The sequence below is a fragment of the Triticum urartu genome, chromosome 6, assembly GCF_003073215.2.
Source record: "Triticum urartu cultivar G1812 chromosome 6, Tu2.1, whole genome shotgun sequence".
In the NCBI taxonomy this organism is placed as follows: Eukaryota; Viridiplantae; Streptophyta; class Magnoliopsida; order Poales; family Poaceae; genus Triticum; species Triticum urartu.
In genome coordinates this window covers 567,273,797-567,296,423 of record NC_053027.1, presented here as the reverse complement: position 1 = coordinate 567,296,423, position 22,627 = coordinate 567,273,797, and the positions used below count along the sequence as shown (strand labels likewise).

Sequence of the window (22,627 nt, the reverse complement as noted above, 5' to 3'; positions counted from 1 at the left end):
GCCCCAAGTATTTGGCGGATAAGAAGGATGGCAAAGTGAACAAAGGTATATTTGATATACAGATTATTAATGTGTATTTTACTAGTGTTCGTAGCAACCCCTCGGTATTTGATACTGGTTCAGTTGGTAAGAGTAGTAACTCGAAACGGGAGTTGCAGAATGAACAGAAACTAGTTATGGGTGAAGTGACGATGTGTGTTGGAAGTAGTTCCAAGATTGATATGATCATCATCGCACACTCCCTATACTTTCAGGATTAGTGTTGAACCTAAATAAGTGTTATTTGGTGTTTGCGTTGAGCATGAATATGATTTGATCATGTTTATTGCAATACGGTTATTCATTTAAGTTAGAGAATAATTGTTGTTCTATTTACATGAATAAAACCTTATATGGTTACACACCCAATGAAAATGGTTCATTGGATCTCGATCGTAGTGATACACATATTCATAATATTGAAGACAAAAGATGCAAAGTTAATAATGATAATGCAACTTATTTGTGGCACTGCCGTTTAGGTCATATTGGCGTAAAGCGCATGAAGAAACTCCATGCTGATTGGATTTTGGAATCACTTGATTATGAATCACTTGATGCTTGCGAACCATGCCTTATGGGCAAGATGACTAAGACTCCGTTCTCCAGAACAATGGAGCGAGCAACTGACTTATTAGAAATAATACATACTGATGTATGTGATCCGATGAGTGTTGAGGCTCACGGCGGGTATCGTTATTTTCTGACCTTCATAGATGATTTGAGCAGATATGGGTATATCTACTTGATGAAACACAAGTCCGAAACATTTGAAAAGTTCAAAGAATTTCAGAGTGAAGTGGAGAATCATCGTAACAAAAAAAAAGGTTTCTACGATATGATCGCAGAAGTAAAATATTTGAGTTACGAGTTTGACCTTCAGTTAAAAACAATGTGAAATAGTTTCACTACTCACGCCACCTGGAACACCACAGCATAATGGTGTGTCCGAACGTCATAACCGTACTTTATTAGATATGGTGCGAACTATGATGTCTCTTACCAATCTACCACTATCGTTTTGGGATTATGCATTAGAGATAGCTGCATTCACGTTAAATAGGGCACCATCTAAATCCGTTGAAACGACACCGTATGAACTATGGTTTGGCAAGAAACCTAAGCTGTCGTTTCTTAAAGTTTGAGGTTGCAATGCTTATGTGAAAAAGTTTCAACCTGATAAGCTCAAACCCAAATCGGAGAAGTGCGTCTTCATAGGATACCCAAAAAGAAAACGTTGGGTACACCTTCTATCACAGATCCGAAGGCAAGATATTCGTTGCTTTGAATGGATCCTTTCTAGAGAAGGAATTTCTCTCGAAAGAAGTGAGTGGGAGGAAAGTAGAACTTGATGAGGTAACTGTACCTGCTCCCTTATTGGAAAGTAGTTCATCACAGAAATCTGTTCTTGTGACTACTACACCAATTAGTAAGGAAGCTAATGATGATGATCATGTAACTTCAGATCAAGTCACTACCGAATCTCGTAGGTAAACCAGAGTGAGATCCGCACCAGAGTGGTACGGTAATCCTGTTCTGGAAGTCATGTTACTAGACCATGACGAACTTGCGAACTATGAGGAAGCGATGATGAGCCCAGATTCCACGAAATGGTTTGAGGCCATGAAATCTGAGATATAATCCATGTATGAGAACAAAGTGTGGACTTTGATGGATTTTCCCGATGATCGGCAAGCCATAGAAATTAAATGGATCTTCAAGAGGAAGACGGACGCTGATAGTAGTGTTACTATCTAAAAGCTAGACTTGTCGAAAAAGGTTTTTGACAAAGTTCAAGGTGTTGACTACGATGAAATTTTCTCACTCGTAGCGATGCTTAAGTCTGTCCAAATCATGTTATCAATTGCCGCATTTTTATGAAATCTGGCAAATGGATAAACAAAACTACATTCCTTAATGGATTTAAAGAAGAGTTGTATAGTTTTATACAGACTTGTGGTGAAGCCTGTATTTACAAGAAAGTGAGTGGGAGCACTACAACATTTCTGATAAGTATATGTGTATGACATATTGTTGATCGGAAATAATGTAGAATTATTCTGCAAAGCATAAAGGAGTGTTTGAAAGGATTTTTTTCAAAGAAAGGCCTCGGTGAAGCTGCTTAAATATTGAGCATCAAGATCTATAGAGATAGATCAAGACGCTTGATAAGTTTTTTCAATGAGTACATACCTTGACAAGATTTTGAAGTAGTTCAAAATGGAACAGTCAAAGAAAAGAGTTCTTGGCTGTGTTACAAGGTGTGAAATTGAGTAAGACTCAAAGCCCAACCACGGCAGAAGATAGAAAGAGAATGAAAATCATTCCCTATGCCTCAGCCATAGGTTCTATAAAGTATGCCATGCTGTGTACCAGATCTATTGTATACCCTACACTGATTTTGGCAAGGGAGTACAATAGTGATCTAGGAGTAGATCACTGGACAGCGGTCAAAATTATCCTTAGTGGAATAAGGATATATTTCTCGATTATGGACATGACAAAAAGGTTCGTCGTAAAGGGTTACGTCGATGCAAATTTTGACACTGATCTAGATGACTCTAAGTCTCAATCTAGATACATATTGAAAGTGGGAGCAATTAGCTATAGTAGCTCCGTGCAGAGCATTGTTGACATAGAAATTTGCAAAATACATACGGATCTGAATATAGCAGACCCGTTGACTAACCTTCTCTCACAGGCAAAACATGATCACACCTTAGTACTCTTTGGCTGTTAATCACATAGCGATGTGAACTAGATTATTGACTCTAGTAAACCCTTTGAGTGTTGGTCACATAATGATGTGAACTATTGGTGCTAAATCCCATTGCAATGTGAACTAGATTATTGACTCTAGTGCAAGTGGGAGACTGAAGGAAATATGCCCTAGAGGCAATAATAAAGTTATTATTTATTTCCTTATTTCATGATAAATGTTTATTATTCATGCTACAATTGTATTAACCGGAAACATAATACATGTGTGAATACATAGACAAACAGAGTGTCACTAGTATGCCTCTACTTGACTAGCTCATTAATCAAAGATGGTTATGTTTCCTAACCATAGACAAAGAGTTGTTATTTGATTAACGGGATCACATCATTAGGAGAATGATGTGATTGCCTTGACCCATTCCGTTAGCTTAGCACTCGATCGTTTAGTATGTTGCTCTTGCTTTCTTCATGACTTATACATGTTCCTATGACTATGAGATTATGCAACTCCCGTTTACCGGAGGAACACTTTGTGTGCTACCAAACGTCACAACGTAACTGGGTGATTATAAAGGAGCTCTACAGGTGTCTCCAAAGGTACATGTTGGGTTGGCGTATTCCGAGATTAGGATTTGTCACTCCGATTGTTGGAGAGGTATCTCTGGGCCCTCTCGGTAATGCACATCACATAAGCCTTGCAAGCATTACAACTAATGAGTTAGTTGTGAGATGATGTATTACGGAACGAGTAAAGAGACTTGCCAGTAACGAGATTGAACTAGGTATTAAGATACCGACGATCGAATCTCGGGCAAGTAACATACCGATGACAAAGGGAACAACGTATGTTGTTATGCGGTCTGACCGATAAAGATCTTCGTAGAATATGTGGGAGCCAATATGAGCATCCAGGTTCCTCTATTGGTTATTGACCGGAGACGTGTCTCGGTCATGTCTACATTGTTCTCGAACCCGTAGGATCCGCACGCTTAAGGTTTCGATGCCAGTTATATTATGAGTTTATGCATTTTGATGTACCGAAGATTTGTTCGGAGTCCCGGATGTGATCATGGACATGACGAGGAGTCTCCAAATGGTCGAGACATAAAGATTGATATATTGGAAGCCTATATTTGGATATCGGAAGTGTTCCGGGTGAAATCGGGATTTTACCGGAGTACCGGGAGGTTACCGGAACCCCCCGGGAGGTATATGGGCCTTAGTGGGCTTTAGTGGAAGAGATGAGAGGTGGCCAGGGCTGGGCCGCACGCCCCTCCCCCCTAGTCCGAATAGGACAAGGAGAAGGGGGCGGCTCCCCCCTTCCTTCTCTCTCTCCTCTTTCCCCCTCCCGAATCCTATTCCAACTAGGAAAGGGGGGAATCCTACTCCCGGTGGGAGTAGGACTCCTCCTGGCGCGCCCTCCTCCTGGCCGGCCGCACCCCCCCTTGATCCTTTATATACGGGGGCAGGGGGCACCCCTAGACACACAAGTTGATCCACGTGACCATATTCTTAGCCGTGTGCGGTGCCCCCTTCCACCATAATCCTTGATAATATTGTAGCGGTGCTTAGGCGAAGCCCTACGATGGTAGTACATCAAGATCGTCACCACGCCGTCGTGCTGACGGAACTCTTCCCCGACACTTTGCTGGATCGGAGTCCGGGGATTGTCATCGAGCTGAACATGTGCTAGAACTCGGAGGTGCCGTAGTTTCGGTGCTTGATCGGTCGGGCCGTGAAGACGTATGACTACATCAACCGCGTTGTGCTAACGCTTCCGCTGTCAATCTACAAGGGTACGTAGATCACACTCTCCCCTCCCGTTGCTATGCATCACCATAATCTTGCGTGTGCGTAGGAAATTTTTTGAAATTACTACGTTCCCCAACATTAGCTATCATCGGTAACCATCTTGGCCGCCCGTGAGGCTAGTTACTTTAGATAATTTATTATCGACCAGTTCTCACATCAACACGCTGGCTATTAGAGCATCTTCAGCCGTTCGTCCCCCAAGGACGTTTTTCAGATGAAAATAGCACCTCTTGGGGCGCCGCCGGCGAAATTTTTGGCGTGGGGATCATGTGATTCTAGTCGCGAACGCACGATAGAAGGTCAAAACCTATTTGAAACGCCCAAACTCGGCGAAATTTGGGTGATTAACATTTATATTTTGGTGACTAAAAAAACATACATAAAAAACATTAAAACTACGCCCACTAGTAGAAAACGGGCCTATTGTCCCGGTTCATAAGGGCTTTTTGTACCGGTTCCTGAACCGGGACTAAAGGGTCGTTACTAATGCCCTTACCCTTTAGTCCCGGTTCTAACCAGAACCGGGACAGATGGGCCTCCACGTGGCCTGCGCGCTGAGCCCAGGCAGGAGGGCCTTTGGTCCCGGTTCGTGGCACCAACTGGGACCAATAGACCTCCACGCGTCAGCATTTCTGTGGCTGGGGTTTTTGTTTTTTTTTTGAAAGGGGGGTGTTGGGGGTTTTGGGGGGTTAATTTAGGTATTTCATATATTGTGTTAGATAGCTAATTAATAGAGAGAAGTGTCTTCTCTTATGTCCGTGCTTGGTCGACGCTACGTATAGGACTAGACACGCTAGCTAGCTTGTAAGCAAACGAAGGAAACAGAAGATCGTCATGAACATATATGCATACAGAGAGAAGTGATATCGACCACCTCTCCTTCTCCGAGAGATTGGTCGAACAACAAGTTCTCGTATATCTATCGTCCGATACTACCGGCTACATATATACAATAATTATCTCTTACAAATATAATCTCCTACATTATGGACGCATGGTCCACATAGTATTCTCCGTCTTCAGCGATCACGTGGTCAAGAAAGAATGCCGCCAATTCCTTTTGAATTGCTCGCATGCGATCTGATGCTAGGAGTTCATTCCGCATCCGAAACATCTAATTTGAAGAAGGGGGTCAATACATATATATATATATATATAAATGAATGAAACTCAACACAAATGATGGTAATAAAATAAAATTGTGAATATTGTTATTTACGCACTTCATATTGTTCGTCAGTGTACCCGCCCCGCTCACAGGTCGTGTGGCGGATGGACTTGCAGACATAGTATCCACAGAAATCATTCCCTTATTCCTACCACAACCACTTTACAAGAAATAGAGGTCAATCAAACTGATAAGCAAGAATGCCAAATGGTATTGATGAAACTAGCGCTTGAATCACTAGGAGATGCGCGGAACATGCTACTATAGTACTTACTTTCGGGTGTCTAATTTGCAGCTCCTTCGGCAGTCCCGGAGCTTTTTTGGTGAATTTTCTCCAAACCCTGCCGGACAAAGAAAACAATTAGTTGATATCAGGAAATGAACAAAGTTGCTGATATGGTGAATAATGATCGATTTAACTTACTTCTTGAGGATTTCAGTCATGTCCGCATACTCCTGGGGATGTTTTCGTCTAGAGTCCAAGATAGTTACTACTCCCTTCTCAAGAATAATCTCTAGGAGAATATAGTGGTAACTGCGCACGCATGCATAACTCATCAATTACATTACTATAACCTGGACTAATATATAAGGGAAACCGAATATGCACAAGACAGTAACACTCACTTGAAGTTGTAAGGAAAGAGTATTATATCTTTGTGTTCATTTATTTTGAATGATCGTAGCAAGTTGGCCTCGGTTTCTTCGGGCCTTTTGTCAACCTCAGTTGCATCTATGAGATATGTGTTAACGAACCCAATATCACCGATTTGTCTTTTCTTCAATTCGGCGATCTTCAATCTGCATAATATAGTGAGGATAATTATAAATACATGCAATGAAAGAGCTGAGCTATATAGAGAGACTTAATGATAGAAGTAGTAGTACTTACAGACAGTAGCAGGTGACCGTTGTTTTATCAAGGGCCAATTGATTGAAAAATTGATAGAACTCCTCAAATGGAATAGGCAACAGTTCAATTCCAAAGAGGTCATGCTCTGGTTTAACTCTCGCATACAAAGTACTCCTCCCCCCCAGACTCTCTGCAGATTTTCAAGTACCAATCATGCAATCTTCGCATCATCATTGATAGAGATTTTTCATCTTTGACGAGAGGCTTCCCGTACTCGTATCTGTGTATCTGCACATCCATGGGATCATAATGTACTTCGTCGGGCAGGTAATCGTCAAGATTGCTATAACCGGGCACCATCCTCGGATCGATGCTAGGCACCTTGAGCGGGGGGCACGATTGCTTCGCTTGTTCACCGAGCTGGGCAATTTGTTTCCCAGCTGCTCGTCGTTCTTTCAGCCTTTGATCACTGACTGTACTTCCCGACCGCTCTGCTTCGGCCCATGTCTTTGCAATAATGCGCTCATAGTTGCCTTTCGGCGGAGACTTGGGTGGTTTTGCCAGGGCAGCCAGAGTGCGCTTCACTTTCACCGGATCTACCTTCTCCTCCGGAGGTGGATGTCTCTTTGCTTTCAACCCTTGAAACCAGTCATCCACCTCGGTTCGCGCGATCCTCGCGTTCTCCTCTGGGGTCCTCTCGTATGGTAACTTCTTTGGAGTCTTCAGAGAAGGACCGAATCTGTATGTCCTCCCGCCTCTGGCTGTACTGCTAGATGCCGGCCGAACAGACGGAGTGGACGTCTTCTTTACTTGCTTACGAGGCGGAGGAGAAGGACTACGACGCGCCGGAGTAGCTGCCGGAGCGGCGGCGGGTCTCTTCCGCCCTTGCTAACGAGGCGGAGAAGGAGGAGGCTGGCTGCTCGGGCGCGCCGGCGCAGGCGGAGAAGGAGGCGGAGTGCCGCCACGCACCGGAGAAGGAGCCAGCCGAGGGCCCTAATCGTCACTCGCCGGAGGAGGAGGCGGTGGAGGAGGCGGAGTGCCCTGACTCGCCGGAGGAGGAGGAGGAGGCGGAGCCGTCCAGTTCGGAAGGTTGATGAGCTCCTTCCGCCATAGGCATGGAGTCCTCAGAGAAGAACCCAGCCGAGTCTCCCCTTCTCCGGTAGGGTGGTCAAGCTGGAGGTCCTCAAATCCCTCCGTTATTTCATCCACCATCACCTTAGCATATCCTTCTGGAATCGGCCGGCAGTGAAAAGTTGCGCCGGGTTCATTAGGAAAAACAGAGCCAACGGCCGCCTTGACCTTCATATTAATCCATTGCGTCATAAGGTGGCAATTTTGAGCCTCCGTGATAGCATCCACGGGATAGCTGGCAGGAGCCGTCAAGACAAGTTGCGGCTGAAGCAGCTCGGTGGAAGCCACGCTGCTTCTCCACTGAGATGGCGGGGTAGCTTCAGGGGAAGCTTCGGCAAGTCGTTTGCTGCGATTTGCTTCTCGTTCCTCTATCGCTTGTACCCTTGCGTGCAGCGCCTGGAGTTCGGTCTTCTGCACTTTTTTCCTCCACTCGTGGCTTTTGTAACCGTCTGCGTCAGGAAACCCAGCCTTCCACGGAATGGAGCCTGGCGTGCCTCGTGTCCGTCCAGGGTGCTCAGGATTTCCGAGGGCCTTTGTGAGCTCGTCGTTCTCTCTGTCTGGAAGGAACGTCCCTTTCTGCGCTGCAGCGATATAGTACCGAAGCTTCTTCAAGGGTATGTCAAGTTGCTCATCCGTCCAAATGCACTTCCCTGTTACAGGGTCCAAGGTTCCGCCAGCCCCGTAGAACCAAGTCCGGCAACGGTCTGGCCAGCCCATTGTCTCTGGTTCGATCCCTTTTTCAACCAGATCATTCTCAGCCTTGGCCCACTTAGGCCGGGCTACGAGGTAGCCATCTGACCCCGTGCGATGGTGAAGCTTCTTCTTCGCAGCATTTTTCTTGTTTGTCGCCGACATCTTCTTACTCTTTTCCGATGTCTTGTAGGCCACAAATGCAGGCCAGTCATCTCTGATCTTCTCATATATGCCCTTGAATTCTGGTGTCTCTTTTTTCTCGACAAACCTATTCAGGTCATTCTTCCACCTCCTGAATAGGTCTGCCATCCTCTTAAGAGCAAAAGACTTGATTAATTGCTCTTTAACTAGCTTCTCTGGATCATCCTCTGGCGGTAGGGCGAAATTTGTCTTCAGCTCAGTCCAAAGATCATTTTTCTGCATATCATTGACGTAAGACACCTCAGGGTCTTCTGTAGCCGGCTTGAACCATTGCTGGATGCTGATCGGGATCTTGTCCCTAACCAGAACCCCGCACTGAGCAACAAATGCCTTCTTTGTTCGGATGGGTTCAATAGGTTGGCCGTCGGGCGCGATTGCTATGATCTCAAACCTTTCATCTGAGCTCAACTTTTTCTTCGGGCCTCGTCTCTTTACCTCAGTTGTGCTCGATCCGGAGGGCTAGAAAAAAGAGCAAAGACTTAATTAATATGTGTACATACCAAAACAATGAATGCATCAATTAGCTAGTCAGCACAGGCTTAACTAATATATATACCTGGCCGGACTCGGTTCGGTCACCGGAGCCGTCATCACGGTCTCCTTCTTGCACCGGCATTGGGTCACCGGAGCCGTCCTCACGTTCTTCTTCTTGCACCGGCATTAGGTCACCAGAGCCAGCTTCTTCACCCTCTCCTTCCAGACCATCGGTGTCGTTGAGATACAACGAGACGGCATCACTTCCTTGTGCGATTATGTCCCTCAACATCGCTTCGTTTGCTTCGTCTCGGGCGGTGTCCATAGTTTCTACAAATATTTACAACATGGCAATTATTATTCAAACATGACAAATGGATATATTAGTGGCAAACGTAGAAATAGCTAGCTAATCATAGTAAGGAATCATATATATTAATTAGTGGCCTCGACGCTGCTTCTCTAGGGTTTGGGGTGGCCTCGACAACGCTTCAAGGGTTTGGGGTGGCCTCGAGAACGCTTCAAGGAGGGGGTAATATCGACCCCCCCCCCACGTGTTCAAGCTATGGAGAGGGGGTATATCGACAACGACGACACTACATCTATGTCCCTCAACGACCCTCGTTCCCGATAAAAAAAGAGGAAGAAGAAGAAAAAAAGAGGAGAAGAAAGAATAGAGGAGAAGAACTCCTCTATTCTTTCTTCTCCTCTTTTTTTTCTTCTTCCTCTTCTTTTTTTATCCTCTTCGTCCTCTCATGTTCGAGAGGATCACCGAGGGGTCGGGAGGTTGCCTAGTAACGAGATCGACCCTAGTTCCCGACCCTCGACCCCTCGGCGATCCTCGACACCTCATTCCCGATAAAAATTAAGAAGAAGAAGAAGAAGAAGAAGAAGAAGAAGAAGAAAGAAGAAGAAGAAAAAGAGGAGAAGATCGAAGAAAAAAAAGAAGAAAAAAAAGAGGAGAAGAAGAAAGGAACAGTGGAGAAGAAGAGATTTTCTCTTCTTCTCCACTATTCCTTTCTTCTTCTCCTCTTCTTTTTCTTCTTTTTTCTTCTTCTTATTTATTTCTCCTCTTCTTTTCCTCTCCTCTTCTTCTTTCTTTCCTCTTCTTATTTTCTTCTTTCCTATCCTTCTTTTTCTAAAATTGTAACTTTTGCATATATAAAACTTTTCTAAAATTGTAACTTTCTATATATGAACAAAAAACTTTCTATGAACAAAAAAAACATTTTTAACATATATATTTAGCAAATTCTAGCCACATACATCACATACACATATACATTATAGCCACATACACATATACATCACATATGAACAAAAAAATAAACTAATAAAAAAAAACATATTGCAACATATGAACAGAAACATATAGCCACATACATACACATACATTATATATATATATGAAAAAAAATAAACTAATAAAAAAATTGTTGGCGCCGGCGGGGCAGAGGGGCATGGCGGCAGCGGTGGCACCGGCGGGGCAGGGCAGGGGCGGCTGGGCGGCGCGCGGCGCCAGCGCAGGGCATGGGCGGCGCATGGCAGCCGCGCAGGGCAGGGGCGGCGGCGCGGCGGCCGCGCAGGAGAGGGGCGCAGGGGCGCGGGACGGGAGGGGGTTGTGCGCTCACAGGGGGCGGCGGCGACGGCGAAGGCGATCAGCCTGACGGCGTCGGTGGCGGCAGCAACGGCGAAGGCGAGCAGCCTGATGGCGTCGGGCGGCGACGGCGACGAGGAGGAGCAGGGGCGTCGGGCGGTTACGGCGACGAGGAGGAGCAGGGGGCGTCGGGGGAGAAGTGCGTGATTTGGTCGAAAACTGCTAAGTGTTTGCTTATATAGAAAAGGCTTTGGTCCCGGTTCATGGCACCAACCGGGACCAATGCCCCCCTTTCGTCCCGGTTGGTGCCACCAACCGGGACTAATGCCCCCCTTTAGCCCCGGTTGGTGCCAACAACCGGGACCAAAGGCCTGTACTGCCCCGAACCCAAATATTTAGTCCCACCTCGCTAGTTGAGAGGGAGGCGCACCTGTTTATAAGGTGCGGTGCGCCATCCCTCTCGAGCTCCTCTCTAAAGCCGGCTTTTCGGGCCTAACACTGCAATCTGTGCCTGTGGGCCTACTAGGCCTCCCGCGGGCTTGAATCCTAGCCCATGGTAGGGTTTCTAGTCGTATTCAGGCCGTGGGGCCCAGTAGGTGGCACTTTTTTTGTTTTTTTGTTTTTTTGTTTCTACTTAGAATTAAATACTTATTGTTGCTATATTTAATTTTTTTTCCAGTTTTTTTGTTTTATTTTCTGCATTATTTATTTTCTTTTGTTTCTTGCTTTATTCTTTAATTCTTTTAGCTTTTAGTTTTAGAAAAATTGTAAACTTTCTGTTAGTGCCATTAGTTTTCAAATTTGAAAACACTTTTTTAGTTTTTTTGTTTTCTTTGTTGCTTTATTTATTTTATTTTGTTTCTTGCTTTATTTTTTAATTCTTTTTGCTTTTAGGTCAGCAAAATTATAAACTTTCTGTTAGTGCCATTAGTTTTAGAAAAATATAAACTTTCTGTTAGTGCCATTAGTTTTCAAATTTGAATAGTTAAATTTTGAATTCTTTGAAATTTGTGTGAATCACAAGTTTGTGATTAACTTTACTAAAAAAATGAACATAGATGCACCTATAGAGAAAATTCGACCTAAATTCATAGTTTTCAAATGAACTCTGAAAAAGTTGGCATAGCATACTCGTCTGTTACAAATTTGGCATGGTATCATCATAATAGTTGTGGGAGAAAGTCTTCACTTTTTGTTCGCTTGTGTCATTTGCTTATTGCGTCGTAACCATGGATAACCTTCATCGTTTATCAGGATGCTTGGGTCAACCTTGACATTGAAGGGAGGAATTTCATGAAACCTTTCATAATCTTCAGACATGTCGGTCTTGCCCTCCACTCCCAGGATGTCCCTTTTTCCCGAAAGAACTATGTGGCGCTTTGGCTCATCGTATGATGTATTCGTTTCCTTATCTTTTCTTTTTCTCGGTCTGGTAGACATGTCCTTCACATATATAACCTGTGCCACATCATTGGCTAGGACGAACGGTTCGTTAGTGTACCCAAGATTTTTCAGATCGACTGTTGTCATTCCGTACTGTGGGTCTACATGTACCCCGCCTCCTGACAGATTGACCCATTTGCACTTAAACAAAGGGACCTTAAAATCTTGTCCGTAGTCAAGTTCCCATATGTCCACTATGTAACCATAATATGTGTCCTTTCCCTTCTCGGTTGTTGCATCAAAGCGGACACCGCTGTTTTGGTTGGTGCTCTTTTGATCTTGGTCAATCGTGTAAAATGTACTCTCATTTATCTCGTATCCTTTGTAAATCAATACAGTCAAAGATGGTCCCCTGGACAACAAGTACAACTCATCACAAACAGTGGTGTCACCTCTGAGACGTGCTTCCAACCAACTGCTGAAAGTCCTAATGTGTTCACATGTAATCCAGTCGTCGCACTGCTCCGGGTGTTTGGAGCGCAGACTGTTCTTGTGTCCATCGACATACGGGGTCATCAAGGTAGAGTTCTGTAGAACTGTGTAGTGTGCTTGAGACCAAGAATACCCGTCCCTGCATATTATTGAGTCCGCTCCTAGCGTGCCTTTTCCAGTCAGTCTCCCCTCATACCGCGATTTAGGGAGACCTATCTTCTTAAGGCCAGGAATGAAGTCAACACAAAACCCAATGACATCCTCTGTTTGATGGCCCATGGAGATGCTTCCTTCTGGCCTAGCGCGGTTACGGACATATTTCTTTAGGACTCCCATGAACCTCTCAAAGGGGAACATATTGTGTAGAAATACGGGTCCCAGAATGACAATCTCGTCGACTAGATGAACTAGGACATGCGTCATGATATTGAAGAAGGATGGTGGGAACACCAGCTCGAAACTAACAAGACATTGCGCCACATCACTCCTTAGCCTTGGTACCATTTCTGGATCGATCACCTTCTGAGAGATTGCATTGAGGAATGCACATAGCTTCACAATGGCTAATCGGATGTTTTCCGGTAGCCCCCTCAATGCAACCGGAAGCAGTTGCGTCATAATCACGTGGTAGTCATGAGACTTTAGGTTCTGGAACTTTTTCTTTGGGATATTTATTATTCCCTTTATATTCGACGAGAAGCCAGTCGGGACCTTCATACTGAGCAGGCATTCAAAGAAGATTTCTTTCTCTTCTTTCGTAAGAGCGTAGCTGGCAGAACCTTCATACTGCTTCGGAGGCATGCCGTCTTTTTCGTGCAAACGTTGCAGGTCCAACCGTGCCTCAGGTGTATCTTTTGTCATTCCATACACGCCCAAGAAGCCTAGCAGGTTCACGCAAAGGTTCTTCGTCACGTGCATCACGTCGATTGAAGAGCGGACCTCTAGGTCTTTCCAGTAGGGTAGGTCCCAAAATATAGATTTCTTCTTCCACATGGGTGCGTGTCCCTCAGCGTCATTCGGAACAGCTAGTGCGCCGGGACCCTTTCCAAAGATTACGTGTAAATCATTGACCATAGCAAGTACGTGATCACCGGTATGCATGGCGGGCTTCTTCCGGTGATCTGCCTCGCCTTTGAAATGCTTGCCTTTTTTTCGACATTGATAGTTGGTCGGAAGAAATCGACGATGGCCCAGGTACACATTCTTCCTGCATTTGTCCAGGTATATACTTTCAGTGTCATCTAAACAATGTGTGCATGCGTGATATCCTTTGTTTGTCTGTCCTGAAAGGTTACTGAGAGCGGGCCAATCGTTGATGGTCACGAACAGCAACGCCTTTAGGTTAAATTCCTCTTGTCTGTGCTCATCCCACGTACGTACACCGTTTCCATTCCACAGCTGTAAAAGTTCTTCAACTAATGGCCTTAGGTACACATCAATGTCGTTGCCGGGTTGCTTAGGGCCTTGGATGAGAACTGGCATCATAATGAACTTCCTCTTCATGCACATCCAAGGAGGAAGGTTATACATACATAGAGTCACGGGCCAGGTGCTGTGATTGCTGCTCTGCTCCTCGAAAGGATTAATGCCATCCGCGCTTAAAGCAAACCATACGTTCCTTGGGTCCTTTGCAAACTCATCCCAATACTTTCTCACGATTTTTCTCCACTGCGACCCGTCAGCGGGTGCTCTCAACTTCCCGTCTTTCTTACGGTCCTCACTGTGCCATCGCATCGAATTGGCATGCTTCCCGTTTCTGAACAGACGTTTCAACCATGGTATTATAGGAGCATACCACATCACCTTCGCAGGAACCCTCTTCCTGTGGGGCTCGCCGTGAACATCACCAGGGTCATCTCGTCTGATCTTATACCGCAATGCACCGCATACCGGGCATGCGTTCAGATCCTTGTATGCACCACGGTATAGGATGCAGTCAGTAGGGCATGCATGTATCTTCTCCACCTCCAATCCTAGAGGGCATACGACCTTCTTTGCTGCGTATGTACTGTCGGGCAATTCATTATCCTTTGGAAGCTTCTTCTTCAATATTTTCAGTAGCTTCTCAAATCCTTTGTCAGGCACAGCATTCTCTGCCTTCCACTGCAGCAATTCCAGTACGGTACCGAGCTTTGTGTTGCCATCTTCGCAATTGGGGTACAACCCTTTTTTGTGATCCTCTAACATGCGATCAAACTTTAGCTTCTCCTTTTGACTTTCGCATTGCGTCCTTGCATCGACAATGACCCGGCGGAGATCATCATCATCGGGCACATCGTCTGGTTCCTCTTGATCTTCAGCAACTTCACCCATTGCAGCATTATTGGGCACATCGTTTTGTTCCTCTTGATCTTCACCAGCTCCCCCCGTTGCAGCATCACGGTATTCAGGGGGGGCGTAGTTGTCATCGTACTCTTCTTCTTCGTCGTCTTCCATCATAACCCCTATTTCTCCGTGCCTCGTCCAAACATTATAGTGTGGCATGAAACCCTTGTAAAGGAGGTGGGTGTGAAGGATTTTCCGGTCAGAGTAAGACTTCGTATTCCCACAATCAGGGCATGGACAACACATAAAACCATTCTACTTGTTTGCCTCAGCCGCATCGAGAAACTCATGCACGCCCTTAATGTACTCGGAGGTGTGTCTGTCACCGTACATCCATTGCCGGTTCATCTGCGTGCATTATATATAATTAAGTGTCCAAATTAATAGAAGTTCATCATCACATTAAAAGCAAAGTACATACATAGTTCTCGTCTAACAACATATAGCTCTCCAGAGCATCTAATTAATTAAACCATACATTGAAACTATGTAAAACATTTTAATGCGAAAACAAAGGCGATCATAATCGCAACCAAGGTAACAATTGATCCAACGACATAATGATACCAAGCCTCGGTATGAATGGCATATTTTCTAATCTTTCTAATCTTCAAGCGCATTGCATCCATCTTGATCTTGTGATCATCGACGACATCCGCAACATGCAACTCCAATATCATCTTCTCCTCCTCAATTTTTTTTATTTTTTCCTTCAAGAAATTGTTTTCTTCTTCAACTAAATTTAACTTCTCGACAATAGGGTCGGTTGGAATTTCCGGTTCACATACATCCTAGATAAATAAAATATATGTCACGTTGGTCCGCATAATTTTCATAAACAATAAATAAACCAATAGTTATAAAGATTAATATATATACCACATCCGAATCATAGACAGGACGAGGGCCGACGGGGGCGGATACCAAAACCATCGCACTATATAAGATGCAATAATAAAAGTAAGAAAATGATACAAGTATCTATCTAAACATACAAGTAAGAATATTTTTCCTTTCAGAAAGAAGATAAGAACAAGAGGCTCACCACGGTAGTGTCGGTGATGAGATCGGAGAGGGTGATCGACGGCGGTGAAGACGGGGGTGGGGCGCGACGGACCGCTAAATCTAGACAAATCTCGAGGAAAATGGAGCTTTGAGGTCGAGCTTCGAGAGGAGAAAGCTTAACTAGTGTGGCTCGGGCATTTCATCGAACACCTCATGTGCATAGGAGGTGAGCTAGAGCACCACAAACCCCTTCCCTCGCCGGCCCAGAAAAACAGAGCACCGGATTGCTCTGCTCGCAGGCGAGGGTATATATAGGCACCTCATTGGTCCCGGTTCGTGGCGTGAACCGGGACTAAAGGCACCCCTTTGGTCCCGGCTCATGCCACCAACCGGGACCAATGGTGGTGGGCCAGGAGCCAGGCCCATTGGTCCCGGTTCGTCCCACCAACCGGGACCAAAAGGTCCTGACGAACCGGGACCAATGGCCCACGTGGCCCGGCCGCCCCCCTGGGCTCACGAACCGGGTCCAATGCCCCCATCTGTCCCGGTTCTAGACTGAACCGGGACTAATGGGCTGACCCGGCCTGGACCGCTGCCCCCTTTTCTACTAGTGGCCTATTCCATGCCGAGGAGTTTGTAGAAGGCGGTGTAGTTGTCGCCACCGTTGTCGTCGTCGCCGCCGCCGTTGCTCGGTGCTCCGTCCTTCGGGGCGTTCTGGCTGCAGCCCTGCCATGGATCGCCGTTACGGACCGCCTGGCTCGGCGCAGTGACCTCCTCGTCGTTGTCAGAGAGCACGACGATGCCACCCTCATCGCTGTCGCGGCGCCGTGCGGTGATTTCTTCCAGGGCGCGGTGCTGGCGCTCCATTTCCTGCGCCACGTAGTCCTGCCGTGACCAGGCGAGGCCGCTCTCGAGGTCGGCGGCCATAGCCTCGTGCTCCTGCTTCACCACGACAGTCGCCGCCGGCTCCTTCTTTGGCTTGACCAGGCGGGAGTGGCCGTGGGGAGCGGAAGTGACGCGGCCGCATTCTTTTAAAACCAATGATTTTTTTCAACATTGATGAATTTTTTTGAAAATTTATGAACTTTTTTCTAAATCAATGAACTTTTTTCAAAGTCAATGAACTTCTCCCAAATTTGTGATCTTTTTCAAAAAGTTGATGAACTTTATTCCGATGGACTTTTTTATAAAATCTGTAAACCTTTTTTATAAATATTTTGCTGCCTTCTATAACATGTGGTACGCCATTCATGTACTCTCGAAAAAAAGACATATACACAGGCAACGAGGTACCAGACGTGCACTGATGTGCCAAGTTATTTGTGTTTATGAGTTCCTTGGGTGACTAAACAGAGCACATGTGCTTGTGCCCGGCCGGTAATTACGTGTAGCTTGTATAGGAAGGACCACCGTGTAGTCACGCAAATGCAAACGTACCACAATGTCGACTATACCGTCCTCGCCGGCGTCGGCTGTCTCGGGTTTGGCACCGGCGCCGCAGCCGCATGTGGTGGAGGACTGCATGGACATCGTGCAGCTCCTGACACTACTAAAAATTAGGCCATCAACGACCATCAAAAGATAATGCTTGGTCGTTAGCAGTACAATGGGCTAGCCACACGTCCAACTTTGGCCTGCTCAACCTTCACGACGACCAGCGATCTGCCCGTTATTATTTTTAACGTATCCCAGTGGTCGTTGTTGATTAGTAACCTTATTTTTGGAGTAATTAACGATTATATCTTTTATCTCGGGAAAGAAGGATATATGTCAATCTACAAGTTAGGTTTATTCCTTATCCAGGACTCGTGTCCATGAGAACCAAGGCGGCGCAACCCCATCCCATAGATCGTAGGCATGGAGTGTGACCCTGATCTCGCCTTGGAGGCAGCCTAGCAGAGGAACATCGTAGCAACATACAAGATCCTCTCCCTAAGTTCATAGAAGGTTTGTCCCAAATTTTCTGTTTATTTTGATTTTCCTCTTCATCGACCTCACATCTGGAAGTTCCCTGTCTTGTGGCCGAGGATACATGGCATTCATCGCCGCATTGGCGGCGTGGAAGGCGCCTTCAAGCCTGCACTTGCGGCTCGGGTCGACGAGGCAGCCGCAACAGGCCAACAGCCGCAACGGACCAAAGAAATTAGATCCATCCAGCTTACTGCAATGGAATCGACCAGGTTCGACATCTTGGTGCTCTTGTGTTCATCCCCTTCGTCGCTGGCCAGTAAAATTAGCAGATTTCTACTTACCTCTGAGCCGCCAACCTGCATCTTCCTTTCAAAGAACCAGAGACACCGATGGTGAGGGGCGATGGAGGCGCGGGCGAGACCATGAATCGACGGGCGCACATGGGAGGGCGGCAAATCGATGGTGGCGCAGGTGAGGTTAGCTTGAGATCTGAGACATTAGCGAGTCTATTTTTTCTTTTCTTTTTTCTTTCAGAGGTAAGCGTACAGTCGTCACAGGAGATTATTAAGAAGATAATACCTTGAGTGCAGCCGCGTAATCTGAAACTTCATAAGTCCATCTGCTAATGAATTTAATTATTACTATGTTAGGGAGACTATCAAGGAATATATCAAAAGGTTGCAGCAGCAAGCTGCAGTGTTGTTGTGTGTTTAGTCAGTCTGAAAAACTGTAGATGCTTGCATTTTGATGACTACTAATGCTATCTGCTTTGTCAATCTGAATGATTCATCATGTGCAGCGATAAATATAAGTTAACTGTGAGATGTCATATTGCTAAATTGTGGCAATAAAATATTCAGAACAACCTGAGCTGATTACGGGAAGCATACTTGTTCTGTTTCCTTAATACATTAATTTGGTTCTCCATGCAACAGGGTCACATGCAAGATTACGGGAAGCATATAACCTGAGCTCTACGAGGGTATGAGCTAACAGCACCTGATCAAGTGGCTCATTAGAAGGAATACATTAACAGTGCCGCACCCTTTTTTTGGCCATATATACATAGGTGCCAACAATTTTTGGTTGTTGTAATTCACAAGGACTGACTCATCGTACTAACAACATGATGCCACTAGTTAATGCAAGTCTTAATCTGTAGTAATCGATTTGCTTCATGTTTTAGTTTTTACCTTATCAATAAACAGTGACACAAGTACTTCTGTACGTACTTTATTTGATTTAGCATTCAATTATTCATTTTCAGTACATCAACATTCACTTAGTTAATTTAATTGTACTTTGTATAGCCTTTGTGCACACTTCTAACTATATCTGTATAGGTTATCACAATGAGTCATCACACGTATGGAAACTTGACAGCATTAGCTCCGGAAAGATGCTTTCTACTCACAGTTGAACAAGTCTGGACTGATACAAGGTATTGCTAGGTGGACCTTGCCAGAGCAATCAAGTAAATTAGCGGATTTCAGCAGGAAAAGGGTTACTCACAGGCCTCATAAGCAATATGAGGAACCCGGGAAGAAGTACAAGATAGCTACAAAAGGTACTACATAAACATAAAAATATTATTCAAGTATCTTCTACGGGATGATATAATGTGGTTGCTTTTTTTCATAGATGGAAATGATGCGCCAACAAATACACCAATCTTGTTTAGTACAAAATGGGATGCAGATGATTCCAAAAGTGCGTTTCTAAGAATCATGTATTTTACCAATAATTGTTTCTACGCTTTATTGTCTTCTAGTCACTCATAACATATTGCAACTATGAATGATGAAGTTGATGCCAGCAATGACGGTGACATGGGAAATGATATGATGAAGTTCATACATTCATTATACTATTATATTTTGTGTCAATTTATTTAGAAGACTGACTTTCATAAACTACTCAACATTTTGTAGGACTGATGGTCCACCATAATATATAGAAGCAACAGGAGGGATAGCTGATGAAGAATGATATCCATTCAAACAATGGTGGTGTTCCTCAAGTGAAGATTAATAATATTTTCTTTTCTAGTTGTCTCATTTTCCAGATAGATATTATCAAGTACATTGGTTATATAAGGAATGATTTTGACTCCATTTCTTAAATGATATTTTAATTCCAGAATTGTATGTCGGAATATTGGTATGTCTATTAATAAAAGTGGCTATGATCTTTTCAATTCAGGTTCTTTTGTTTCTATATTAATGTGGATGTTAATATTCAAATGTTGGATGCTACATAAAGTGATTGTTGAACGAAAAGTTATACTATATGTAGGTTGTTCTGAAGAATATCAAATTGTGAAGAGAGCGTGGTTGGTAATAGTATTATTAACGATGACAAAAGTGGTTGTTAATACTACAATTATGGTCGTTATTACCTTGGGATTGACGACCACACACCATTCCGTCGTTAGAAGAATAACGACCACAAAAGGTATGTGGTCGTTATACTTTTAACGAGGGAGCCTACAACGACCAGCAGATTGTGGTCATTAATGACCTTTAACAACCACAATTCAATCTTTCACGACCACATTTGTCATCGTTAAAAACTGTTTTCCTAGTAGTGTGAGCGACGGCACCGTGAGGCGCAGCCTGGACTACTCTCACTTGCCGATGCTGAGACACGTCCCCTCCGAGTCTCCGACCTGCCCGTCTAGTGGAAAGACACCGTGTACGACGCCGGCCACGGCCTCCGCCTTCGGATGTACAGGCCAACCACCGCCGGCCGCACAGAAAAGAATCATCCGAAGCTCCCGGTGCTCGTCTGTTAGCTTTGTTAATCTTCAGTCACATGTATCTGCATATTAGTTTGCTTGTCGATGCATATAGGTAGTTGTATCAGGTGGAGCCTCGGAGAACATGCAGGAGGTGAGATGCGAGGCGCCGTGAGATATGGCGCATGGCGAGATGCCAAACGGTGGCGAGAGGCTGCTGTGTATGCATGTCCGAGGTTGTTAACTGCTGTTGCATGAGTGGCCGGGTCGTGTGGTTCCTAGAGTGATTCTAGGAGAAGATCAGGTCATTAGTTAGTGGTGTGAGTGGGTGCGTGCATGCAGTTAGTGGGCGAGTGTGTGGCCCGGCTGCGTGGGCGTGAGTCTACTTAAGCACTTGTACGCATATTTGCTTTCAAGAGAGAATATAAAGAAGAGAAAATCGTCGGCTGTGTGATACAGCGGCCACCAAATATCTGTGTTCTTTGTTCTTCCGTGAGCTTTGAGAGGAAGCTAGAGGAAGAAGAAGAGGAGCTGGTGATCAGCTCCAACATTTGGTATCAGCGCTAGGTGATGACGAAGACGATGCCGCGTGACTCTTCAGCGAGTGGAGCCATGGTGCCGAGAGACTCGGCGGCCATGCCGGTGGCCGCGACGGCGGCGGCGACGGCGGCAGCGGGGAAGCTCCCATTTCCTCTGCTCACGAGGACGAACTACGCGGCGTGGGTGATGAGAATGAAGTACCTCTTGCGCGCCAACGGCGCGTGGGGTGCCGTTGATCGCGAGGCCTCATCGGAGGTCGACAAGGGCAAGGAGGAGATGGCCATGACGATCATCTCCCAGTCCATCGACGACTCGACGCTGCTGCGAGTTGCGGAGAAGGAGACCGCAGCCGATGTGTGGGCGGCGCTATGCTCCATGCATGTGGGCGTCGAGCGCGTCCGAGAGGCGAGGGTTCAATCCTTGCGCTCGGAATTTGATGGCCTCAAGATGGGTGATGCGGAGTCCGTGGATGATTTCGCGGCGAGATTCACGACGCTCGTGGGGCGCATCCGTGAGCTTGGTGATGCGATGGTAGAGAAGTACGTCGTGAAGAAGCTGCTCCAAGCCGTCTCCAACAAGTTCATCCACGTTGCGTCCTCCATTGCGTTGTTCGGCGACACCAACAAGATGGCCATGGAGGAGGCCATTGGTTCACTCAAGGCGCATGAGGAGCTTGTCAAGGAACGGTCGACAGGACGTGAAGAGGAGCAACTTTTCTTGGCGAGAGGACACAACTCGTCGCGAGGACGTGGTCGTGGCCGTGGACGCGGTGGAGGGCGCAGGGACAAAAGTGAGGTACAGTGTTACAATTACCGCAAACTTGGTCACTTCGCTTGGGAGTGTCCTGAGAAGAAGAAGGAGGAGGAGAAGGCGCTGCTGGGATAGTACGTCGATGACGAGCCAGCTCTCCTTTGACGCTCCATGAAGAATTGGGAATCAAGATTAGGGGGGTGATTGTTAGCTTTCTTAATCTTCAGTCACATGTATCTGCATATTAGTTTGCTTGTCCATGCATATAGGTAGTTGTAGCAGGTGGAGCCTCGGAGAACATACAGGAGGTGAGATGCGAGGCGCCGTGAGATATGGCGCATGGCGAGATGCCAAACGGTGGCGAGAGGCTGCTGTGTATGCATGTCCGAGGTTGTTAGCTGCTGCTGCATGAGTGGCCGGGTCGTGTGGTTTCTAGAGTGATTCTAGGAGAAGATCAGGTCATTAGTTAGTGGTGTGAGTGGGTGCGTGCATGCAGTTAGTGGGGCCCGGCTGCGTGGGCGTGAGTCTACTTAAGCACTTGTACGCATATTTGCTTTCAAGAGAGAATATAGAGAAGAGAAAATCGTCGGCTGTGTGATACAGCGGCCACCAAATATCTATGTTCTTTGTTCTTCCGTCAGCTTTGAAAGGAAGCTAGAGGAAGAAGAAGAGGAGCCGGCGATCAGCTCCAACATCGTCTACTTCCACGGCGGAGGCTTCTGCATCGCCAGCTTATTTTAATTAGGTAAAAGTTGCATCGAGCTTATATATTTTAACTAAACCTATCTAGAAACA

General features: G+C 45.7%; 1 protein-coding gene across 9 annotated transcripts; it reads left to right on the top strand.

Moving 5' to 3' along the window:
- Positions 1-17,593: 17,593 nt before the first annotated feature.
- Positions 17,594-20,006, top strand: LOC125513079. Of its 9 annotated transcripts, none has more exons than XR_007285658.1 (6): positions 17,594-18,074; positions 18,181-18,281; positions 18,741-18,874; positions 19,149-19,372; positions 19,447-19,515; positions 19,737-20,006. XR_007285658.1 is itself a non-coding variant. In XM_048678126.1 (4 exons), the coding sequence occupies exons 1-4, from the start codon at positions 17,927-17,929 to the stop codon at positions 19,146-19,148; spliced, it is 324 nt and encodes a 107-aa protein (XP_048534083.1). In that variant the 5' UTR covers positions 17,832-17,926; the 3' UTR covers positions 19,149-19,156. The 9 variants fall into 9 exon arrangements, 3 of the variants coding, with proteins under 3 accessions (XP_048534082.1, XP_048534084.1, XP_048534083.1); XR_007285656.1 differs by having other exon boundaries at positions 17,599-18,074; positions 18,181-18,276; positions 18,741-18,787; XR_007285659.1 differs by having other exon boundaries at positions 17,599-18,074; positions 18,741-18,787; positions 19,257-19,372.
- The last annotated feature ends 2,621 nt before the right edge of the window (positions 20,007-22,627 follow it).